This window comes from Oncorhynchus tshawytscha, linkage group LG31 (genome assembly GCF_018296145.1).
Source record: "Oncorhynchus tshawytscha isolate Ot180627B linkage group LG31, Otsh_v2.0, whole genome shotgun sequence".
NCBI lineage: Eukaryota > Metazoa > Chordata > Actinopteri > Salmoniformes > Salmonidae > Oncorhynchus > Oncorhynchus tshawytscha.
Genome location: NC_056459.1, coordinates 1,311,765 through 1,322,845, shown reverse-complemented (window position 1 = coordinate 1,322,845; position 11,081 = coordinate 1,311,765). Strand labels below are relative to the sequence as shown.

Genomic DNA, 11,081 nt, shown 5'->3' with positions numbered 1-11,081 from the left:
TGGGGACCTTTAACAGAATGTGAATGGCAGAACGGGTGTTGTATGTGGAGGATGAGGGCTGTAGTAGATATCTCAGATAGGGGGGAGAGAGGCCTAAGAGGGTTTTATAAATAAGCATCGACCTGTGGGTCTTGCGACAGGTATACAGAGATTACCAGTTTACAGAAGACTATAGAGTGCAGTGACGTGTCCTATAAGGAACATTGGTGGCAAATCTGATGGCAGAATGGTTGATGTAAATTGAGAAGAGCGTGGGAATAATGGTAGTGGTAATAACACTGCAATAACTTCTCACTCACTGTTCATTACTCCAATGAATTCCTATCCATGTGCTAGTGTCTGAAACACTGACAATGACTTCAAAGGTCAAAAGTATTCCAGGTTATAGACAGGATCAAGAAACATTGACCAATGTATTGGAGACCAATATAAACCATGACAGCATAAGACTTGCTGGCCAAAGGCCGCTAAACAACATTACATATCAGTGTGATCTGAGCGTTCTGATTGATATCAGGCATGCTCTCTGCCATTCTTGTCATTAAACATAAACCTTTGGAATAGTACATTGATAGGACACTTTCCAATTGGCTAAACACTATGAATACTGACAATTGGCTTTCTTTACTCGTCTCCTTACCTCGATCTGAAAAGATAGGGTCGGTTAAACCGGTGACCAAGGGATTTGGTTTCACCTTTTAAGTCTCGTATTAGGGGCTTTTTTTCTAATATGCAACCTTTTAAGTCGCATATTAGGGGCTTTATGGGATGCTTTTACTGGACCGTATTAAGCTGTGAATCACCTGTATGTATCATGTCTGTTCTTTTGAGGGTGCTTGATAACGTTTGACAGTGATAACAGCTTGATGGTGTGACGTGGAACAAAATTATAATCCAGCAATAAAAAATGACAACGCACTTTGTGTTGGGAACTTCGGACACAGGTTGGCCATTCACCGTGCTTTTATGGGATCACTTCAGAGCAATCAAAGTTGTATAAATACTCAGTGAGCGTCTGTCAGTGTTGACTTACCGTAACATCACGACAGAGGATCTCTAAGGTCAGTTATTTACTTAATGTATATTATGTTTTAATCACCCGATCATTGTTGTTTACCTTTCAAGATAGACAAAATTATACTATCCGTACCTCAAGAAAAGTGTGAATACTCATATTCATTGATTCCATGATGTGTAAGTTGTGCTCGGTTTGTTTTTGTAAACTAAGAAAGTTCCAGTGCACGAATAAGGGCATTTATAAAGTCCTGTAATATCATTGTCATAAATCAGTGATCCTGTAAATAACACAAATCAGTGATCCTGTATATAATATTGTTATAAAATCACTGAATCAGAGTGGTATATTACTGTTGTATAAACAGATATTCTCCATTGTGTTCACAGGTGTATTGTCAGCAGGTCACCATGAAGGTTGTCGCAGTAATCCTGGCTCTAGCAGTCCTCTCAGGTGACCTTTTACTTCTACTGAGTTTGTGTCCAAAATACCACCCTATTCCCTATACAGCCTGGTCAAAAGTAGTACACTAAATACGGAATAGGTTGCCATTTGGGATGCCGCCTACCTAAGATAATCAATCATCAGCTCTAGAAAAACATATGTTTTCTGAAACATTACCCAACAGGATAATTGATAGGGGCAATACAAATGACAACTGGTTTTAATCAATCGATTGCTCCATTCTCTTAACTATAGGCTGCCATGCATGGGTGCTACCCATGCAGGATGAGCCACAAACTCCCTGGGAAAAGACAATTGACCAGTTTAAGGACTACATGACAGATCTGAACACTAACGCTGATGAGAAGGTGAAGAACATCAGGGCCTCCCATCTCAGCAGAGAACTGGAGTGAGTTTATTTCTGTGCCAATTTACCTTTACTTTCCTACAGTTGGCCATTAATCCTGGCAAAAACATTTTTAAAAATATGATGAAATATCTCCCTGATGTGCATTTAGCTTCAAGCCTTTTTGCAGATGTCTTCAATACTATTGTGGATAATCATGCTCCCTTCAAAAAGTTAAGGGTTAAAGGTAGATCAAATGCCTGGTACATTCCGGAATTATCATTCAAGTAAGAGATGATGCTTGGGTCAAGGTCAGGCACACAGGTTTAGGCAAGCTTTTAATTAAGCAACTGAGGAATAATTGTGTAAGTCAAATCAGAAAGGCTAAATGATTATGTAACCGCTCTTTCGGATTTTCATGGGAACCTGGCTAATTTCCGGAAAACTGTCAATCCCTGAAGAGTTCTACTTCCTCCTCTGCAACAACAAATTTATTTCAGAAACTGGCCTTATTACGGGACAAAAGGGATGCATATTATCACCATTTTATTTCAGGAGGCTCTTAGAAGTTATTTCAAAGCCTATTCACAATGATGCTGATAGAGGAAACTTGCTGAATGATCAGAGAAATGATAGTCAAAGCTTTTCTTTTAGCCTATTTACAGAAAAAGAGGTCCTGGATGCTTTGCTAGCAATAGACAACAAGAAATCCACCGGGGCTGAAAAATTGGATCCTGGTCTGCTTAAGTGTGCAGAGCCCATTATTGTTGGCTCAATAACACACATTTTCTATTTAATATTATCAGGAAATATTACAAAATTATGGAAATCAGCTCTTGTGCTGGGCGGGAATAGTAGTGTTCCTTGTCTAGCTATGATTCTTGAATCCTTGGTAAATGTACAACTTTGCTCTTTTTTTATCTGAGAAATGTTTTTGAATGTAAATCAATCAGGGTTTAGGCCTGAGCATAACACTATTACAGCAACCAATTTAGTTGTTAATGATCTTTATACGCAAAATGAAATGTGCTGCTTTGTTTTTGGACCCGTTGAAAGATTTTGATACTGTTGATCATGATTATTGAATAAGTTGTCCTCGATAGGCCTGAGCTCTGACACCTGTTCATGGTTATCTTAGTGACAGAACTCAGGCCATCGTGATTGATGGGGTTAAGTCTGAATTTCTTGTACATGAAGGTGTACCACAGGAGGCGATTTTGGGACCTGTTCTCCACTATTTATAAAAACACCATTGATCAATCTGTTAAAAATGTTAAACTTCATCTATATGCAGATTATATTATTATGTATGCTATTGCCCCGGCTGTTGATTTGGCTGTGTCAAAACCTAAGTCAGATTTTACAACTATGCAGGAATCCCTTACTGATTTAAAACTTGTGCTAATTACAGACAAAACTAAATACATGTTGTTTTCAGACTTTCGTAAGGATGCTTCAGATGAACTACATGTTCACTCATTAGATGGTTCTCCAATCGAACGTGTTCCCGCATATCAATACTTAGGCATTTGGATTGATATGGATTTGACGTTTAAAAAACATATAGATGAGTTAAGATTTAGAGTTGTCTTTTTCTACAGAAACAGATATTGCCTTTCTCTAAGCAGTAGGACGCAGATTATTCAGTCAACCTTTTTATCTGTTCTTGATTAAGGTGATATTATCAGCTGCTACTACTTTGAAACATTTGGATGCCATCTTCCATAGTGCCCATTGTTTTGTTACAAGTGACAGTTTTGATACTAATCACTGCATCCTGTATCAAAAAGTTGGCTGGACTTCGCTAAAGACCTGTAGATCTCTACATTACTCCCTTTTTGTTTACAAGGCCCTACTTCATAAACTTCTGTCTTATATAACTTTGCTATTGAATTATAGTCACCTGAGTTGTCTGACCCGTTCACAGGATTGGTTAACTCTTGAGGTTCCTAGGGTCTCCACCGAGCTAGGTGAATCTGCTTTTAGTTTTAATGCACCGTATTGCTAGAACAAAATTCTAAATACATTTCATCTTGATGTTCTGGTGCCGTTCGTGCAATTTAAAGTATTGATTGGGGACTGACTGGGTTTTTCTGGGTGATTTGCAATGTTTTATTTGTTCTTCCCATTACTGTGTTTTTGTATTTTAATGTGTATACATATACAGTGCATTCAGAAACTATTGAGACCCCTTGACTTTTCCCACATTTTGTTATTCTAAATGGATGGCTTTATTGAAGCACATTTGGCAGCGATTGCAGCATCGAATCTTCTTGTGTATGATACTACAAGCTTGACACACCTGTATTTGGGGAGTTTCTCCCATTCTTCTCTGCAGATCCTCTCAGCCTGGGGAGCGTTGCTGCTCAGCTATTCTCAGGTCTCTCCTGAGATGTTCGATCAGGTTCAAATCCGGGCTCTGGCTGGGCCACTCAAGGACATTCAGAAACCCATCCCGAAGCCACTCCTGCGTTGTCTTGGCTGTGTGCTTAGGGTTGCTGTCCTGTTGGAAGGTGAACCTTCACCCAAGTCTGAGGTCCTGAGCGCTCTGGAGCAGGTTTTCATCAAAGGATTTCTCTGCACTTTGCTCCGTTCATCTTTCCCCTCGATTCTGACTAGTCTCCCAGTCTCTGCTGCGGAAAAACATCCCCACAGCATGATGCTGCCACAACCATGCTTCACCTTAGGGATGGTGCCAGGTTTCCTCCAGAAGTAATGCTTGGCATTCAGGCCAAATAGTTTAATCTTGGTTTCATCAGACCAGAGAATCTTGTTTCTCATGGTCTGAGAGTCCTTTAGGTGCCTGCCAAGCAGGCTGTCATGTGCCTTTTACTGAGGAGTGGCTTCCGTCTAGCCACTACCATAAAGGCCTGATTGGTGGAGTACTGCAGAGATGGTTGTCCTTCTGGAAGGTTGTCCCATCTCCACAGAGGAACTCTAGAGCTCTTTCAGAGTGACCATCAGGTTCTTGGTTTTATATTTTTTCAAATTTTGAGAAACCCGCGTTTGCTTTGTCATTATGGGGTATAGTGTGTAGATTTATGAGGAAAACATTTAATTTCATAAATGTTTGAATAAGGCTATAACGTAACAAAATGTGGAAAAAGTCAAATACTTTCAGAATGCACTGTATTGTTTGGTATCATGTGTATATTTAGGTTGTATATACAGGGCACTTTTGTAAAAGAGACGTACATCTCAATATGTCTTCCCTGTTAAAATAAAAAAACATTTAAAAATGTATATTTTCACCCAGTCCAAAGAATAACACTCACCTATTCTGATGTATTTGATAAATGTCCACGTGAGTGTACAAAACATTAAGAACACCATCCTAATATTGAGTTGAGTCAGATTCACCTGGTCAGTATGTCATGGAAAGAGCAGGTGTTTACATTGTTACATTACAAATTAAATAGTAATTTAATAGGATCTATGTGTTAATAAACCTGTCTGTTTTCCCTCCCAGTACCCTGATCACAGACACCATCTCTGAGCTGAATATGTACAGTGATGATATGAAGACCAAACTGGGACCTCTCGCTAAGGACGCCGCTGAACGTCTGGGCAAGGAAGTGCAGCTCCTTGTTAACAAGTTGCAGGCTCACATGACTGAAGCTAAAGACCGTACCACAGTGTACACCCTGGAACTCCAGACCATGTTGGAGCAGAATGCCAATGACGTCAGTCACAGGGTCAACACCTATAGCCGCAAGCTGAACAAGCGCCTGAGCAAAGACACCCAGGAGATTTGCAGGTGTGACAGAGAGAAGGCAGGAGCCGTTTGCCAGACTAAATCAATTAAAGTACTCAAGTCTTTAGATTGAAGTTTGATTGAAGATTGAAGTCTTTATTGTGTCTAAATGTTGGCTGTTATGTCATAATTCATCATGTATTGTTCACCGATTTAAAAAAAAAAAACATTCAATACTATTTGTCTGTCACATAAGTAGTCGTGCACATAGAGGGAGTCATTTAACTGCAAACAAGTTCTAATGAAATGGAATGCTTTACCTTACTTTGACCAGTACCTGTCTTTGACATCTCCTTCCTCTTCACTCTTTTTAGCAAAGTGACCACCTATTTCGAGGAGTTGCAGTCTCGAACCACCTCTGGCGTGGAATCCATGATGGATCGCGTTGAGCCTTACTATGTCCAGATCCGTGAGCGCGCTGAGGATAAGATGGCTACCCTCAGCAAGCTGCTGGCGACCCAGGCTGAAAAGGTGAGCACTGTCTGTCTCAGTAAGTAGAGCAAGGTGCTTGCATTGCCAATAATTGTGGGTTCGATTCCCACTGGGGCTACCCATACAAATAAATGTATGCATGATTGCAAGCGCTTTGGATAAAAGTGTCTGCTACATGGAATATACAGTGGCAAGAAGAAGTATGTGAACCCTTTGGAATTACCTAGATTTCTGCATAAATGTGTCATAACAATAGATAATAGACAAACACAGTGTGCTTAAACTAATAACAAACAAATTATTGTATTTTTCTTGTCTATACTGAATACATCATTTAAACATTCACAGTGTAGGTTGGAAAAGGTATGTGAACCCCTAGGCTAATGACTTTTCCAAAAGCTAATTGGAGTCAAGAGTCAGCTAACCTGGAGTCCAATCAATGAGACGAGATTGGAGGTGTTGGTTAGAGCTTCCCTGCCCTGTAAAAAATACTCACAAAATTTGAGTTTGCTATTCACAAGAAGCATTGCCTGATGTGAACCATGCCTTGAACAAAATAGATCTCAGAAGATCTAAGATTAAGAATTGTTGACTGGAAAGGGTTACAAAAGTATCTTGAAAAGCCTTGATGTTCATCAGTCCACAGAAAGACAAATTGAGTATAAATGGAGAAAGTTCAGCACTGTTGCTACTCTCCCTAGGAGTAGCCGTCCTGCAAAGATGACTGCAAGAGCACAGTGCAGAATGCTCAATAAGGTTAAGAAGAATCCTAGAGTGTCAGCTAAAAACATACAGAAATCTCTGGAACATGTTAACATCTCTGTTGATGAGTCTACGATACGTTAAACACTAAACAAGAATGGTGTTGAAGGGAGAACACCACGGGAGAAGCCACTGCTGTCCAAAAAAAACATTGCTGCACATCTGAAGTTTGCAAAAGAACACCTGGATGTTCCACAGCTCCTCTGGCAAAATATTCTGTGGACAGATTAAACTAAAGTTGACTTGTTTGGAAGGAACACACACAACACTATGTGTGGAGAAAAAAAGCACACCAACATCAAAACCTCATCCCAACTGTAAAGTATGGTGGAGGGAGCATCACAGTTTGGGGCTGCTTTTCTGCCTCAAGGCCTGGACAGTTTGCTATCATCGATGGAAAAATCAATTCCCACGTTTAGCAAGACAATTTGCAGGAGAATGTAAGGCTATCTGTCCACCAATTGAAGCTCAACAGATGTTTGGTGACGCAACACGACAACGACCCAAAACACAGTAAATCAACAACAGAATGGCTTCAACAAGAAGAAAATACGCCTACTGGAGTGGCCCAGTCAGAGTCCTGACCTCAACCCGAATGAGATGCTGTGGCATGACCTCGAGAGCAGTTCACACCAGACATCCTAAGAATATGGCTGAACTGAAACCGTTTAAAGATGAATGGTCCAAAATTCCTCCTGACCGTTGTGCAGGTCTGAAAACGTTTGGTTGAGGTTATTGCTGCCAAAGGAGGATCAACCAGTTATTAAATCCAAGGGTCCACATACTTATTCCACCCTACACTGTGAATGTTTACACGGTGTGTTCAATAAAGACATGAAAATGTATAATTGTTTTTGTGTCATTAGTTTAAGCTGTCTATTTTTGTGACTAAGATGATCAGATCAAATGTGATGACCAATTTATGCAGAAATCCAGGTAATTCCAAAGGGTTCACATACTTTTTCTTGACACTGTATTATATTACAACTAGCTGCACCTAAATGGCATTTATTATATCAGGTGAAGGACAAGCTTGAGTCCCGGGCTGAGGAGGTCCGCAAGCAGCTGGAGAAGACCACCGAGAACCTCCGCAGCAGCCTCGAGGACAAGACGGAGGAACTGCGCACCTGGTTCAACCCTTACGGCCTCATAATCCGTGATAAGGCTAAGGCCATCATGGAGACCATGTAAATCAACATACCACCATACAGGCTTAGGGTTGCGGTCTAGTTCACACACTATGTCAAATATTTCACCCAAGTTAAAAAATATTTTTAAAAAGGGAAGGGAAGTTGCCTTTCAGAAACCATTTAATTTGTCACTCCATAAACAAGACATAATGCATATTTGGCTGAGCACAGAGCTTTTCAGACTTGTAACAGGTTTCCAAGATCAACCAAACAAATCTATAAATCCTCTCTCCTTCATTGTCATCCACCTCTACAAAAGGCACCTTTTCCAAGACCTAGCTGATAAAGTTCACTGAGATGCACACTCTAGCCATTACTGCTTAACATCAAAATGTATATTAGCGGTACAGAACAGTTGTGGTAGGGGAATTGTATAAAGGGCTTTGTGAGTAAGTAATAATAAAAAAACATACATTGGTGAAAGTCTGTCAATCCAATAAAAACATCTATACTAATCTGTGAATTGTTATTCTTATTTTAATTTAGTTTCTGGTGTCCTTTGACAGCTCTTTGGTCTTGGCCATAGTAGAGTTTGGAGTGTGACTGTTTGAGGTTGTGGACAAGTGTCTTTTATACTGATAACAAGTTCAAACAGGTGTCATTAATACAGGTAACGAGTGGAGGACAGAGGAGCCTCTTAAAGAAGAAGTTACAGGTCTGTGAGAGCCAGAAATCTTGCTTGTTTGTAGGTGACCAAATACTTATTTTCTACCATAATTTTCAAATAAATTCATGAAAGATCCTACAATGTGATTTTCTGGATTTTTTTTCTCTCATTTTGTCTGTCATAGTTGAAGTGTACCTATGATGAAAATTACAGGCCTCTCTCATCTTTTTAAATGGGAGAACTTGCACAATTGGTGGCTGACTAAATACTTTTATGCCCCACTGTATGACATGATAATCATCATAAGCTACGTTTCCATCCAATTGGCAACAGATTTATGTGAATATTCTCAAATCTGAATTAAAAAACATGCACATTTTCCCACCAAAGGTGTTTCAATTACAGATATGGAGGACTCGGGGCCCAAAAGCCCGTTTTAGCATGGGCAGCGCCATCGAGGACTTTCACCATCTTGAGGTAGTCAACTGGGTGGGACTTCCTATGGGTTAAGGAAGGATCACATAATTTGTATTCAGGCCCTTTACTCAGTACTTTGGTGAAGCACCTTTGCGACAGCCTCAAGTCCCCAGCAAAAGGTGCACCTGTGTAATGACCATACTGTTTAATCAGCTCCTTGATATGCAACACTTGTCAGGTGGATGGATTCTCTTGGCAAAGGAGAAATGCTCACTTACAGGGATGTAAACAAATTTGTGCACACCATTTGACAGAAATAAGCTTTTTGTGAGTATGGATCATTTCGGGGATCTTTATTTCAGCTCATGAAACAAAAAATGAATAAACCACTTGCTATGTATTGGAAATGTGCATCACCGTCCATCACTTGACCATGAAGTTATTTAAATCTGCTTATAAACGCTAATGCTTTTCTACATCGCACTGGTAGTACAACGTAGCATGCAATCACGTGACTCCCAAGTTTAATTTGACATGGTTTATTATATAAATATTTGCCCATAAAAAGGAGTTTCCACTGCAACTGTGGGATATTTTTTTTTTTTTAAAGATCCCACCATGTTGAAAGAACAAATTGTCTGTGCCGACACGTCGTGTTTCAATCCTCCGTCTTCATTTTTTATACGGCATGGCTTTACTTGCATAAAAACTGTGGATGAAAACGCAGTTACTGTGGAGAAACTTCAGCGGAAACAACACAAAAGTCAAAGTCAAGATACTTTTATTGTAAGACAACTGTATATAAAAACTTTTGCATTGATAATGAGACATCTAAAGAATGAAAATTATCAGCACAGAATCAATATAACAAATCCTTTCCATCACATCTTTGTGTTGACAATAGCTTTGCTGTACAGTGCTTAAAGATGGAATGAGTAATGTTTACTGAATGTCCAGTGACATCTTTGACATTTGAAAATGACTAATTACAATAGTGGCACAAACCACACTTCACATTTCCAGAAAACAAAGATGGTAAGTAATCACCATTTACCAAACAATTGACTGTTTGGAAAGCAGATCTAACCGTTACCCCAAAAGGACACAACATAGGGTGTTTTCACATTTGTTCCCTTTCAGCCAATATTTGTGAACTCTGTGCAGTTCGCTTAATTTATTGTACATTGTTAACACTCCAGAGAAACTCAAACCCCTCAAAAGAGCCCACGAACCGAACAGAGATCATCTCGAGAGGTGGTCTGAGCTGGGTTTGCTTGAATTCTGTGGTCCGGTTCCCATTTTTAGGACAATGTAAACACAAAAGTCCCCAGGTTCGCTTGAAACTATTCCCACACAACACACTAGACTACAGCAACACTGTTTCCCCTGCCATAAACCCTTACATTGGTGCCACGAGATGGAGTTTTTAGTTCAGATGATTGGTTTGCAATATGGTTTGGTTTGCAATATGTGCTCTATATGCTAAGAGAGTTTTATAAGCTGTTTATTGATCGTGGGGTTTGAATAGTGTGAGAAGACAACATATTTGGTGAGAATCACAACCTATAAAATCTATTCTAGCTCTTAAAGGGGAAGTAGTCTACATTGGGTGTAAAATTTTCAATTACAGCATTATTTAATCTGCAGTTACTCAATTGCTATTTGTTCTGTTACCAATAATATTTACAAGTTAATCGTATCATCTGATTACAGTTATGTCTCATATTTGAACTAAAAGCAATCTATTAGCTTCCAAACTGTAAGTATGTATATCTAGCTGTCCCATAACACATTGTGATTGAATGGCTTGTCCTGCATGAGTGAATGTTGGAAAAAGATGTTGGTTCTTTTCAAAACATAGCAATGTGAATGCAAAAAAAGAGGACTCAGTCCACAAAATATAGGTGAAGTGAACTGGTAAGAGTTGAGTCCTCATGCAAAGGCAAGGGCAGTGTAACTACAAAGACAACAACATTTTGTTACCCTCCAGTTGACTTTAAAGAGGACTATATGTGAATACACCCTTAGAGTGTGTTACAACATCTACAACGTTAAACATTAAAAAAAACATGTACAGTGCATTCTGAAAGTATTCAGACCCCTTGACATTTGAG

The 11,081-nt window shown here is 39.5% G+C and overlaps 1 protein-coding gene across 1 annotated transcript; it reads left to right on the top strand.

The window, feature by feature from the left end:
- The first annotated feature begins 1,014 nt into the window (after positions 1-1,014).
- LOC112230018 (apolipoprotein Eb) lies at positions 1,015-8,398 on the top strand. Its single transcript, XM_024396234.1, has 6 exons — positions 1,015-1,061; positions 1,405-1,468; positions 1,715-1,868; positions 5,275-5,562; positions 5,874-6,030; positions 7,774-8,398. The coding sequence occupies exons 2-6, from the start codon at positions 1,426-1,428 to the stop codon at positions 7,942-7,944; spliced, it is 813 nt and encodes a 270-aa protein (XP_024252002.1). The 5' UTR covers positions 1,015-1,061; positions 1,405-1,425; the 3' UTR covers positions 7,945-8,398.
- Positions 8,399-11,081: the final 2,683 nt, after the last annotated feature.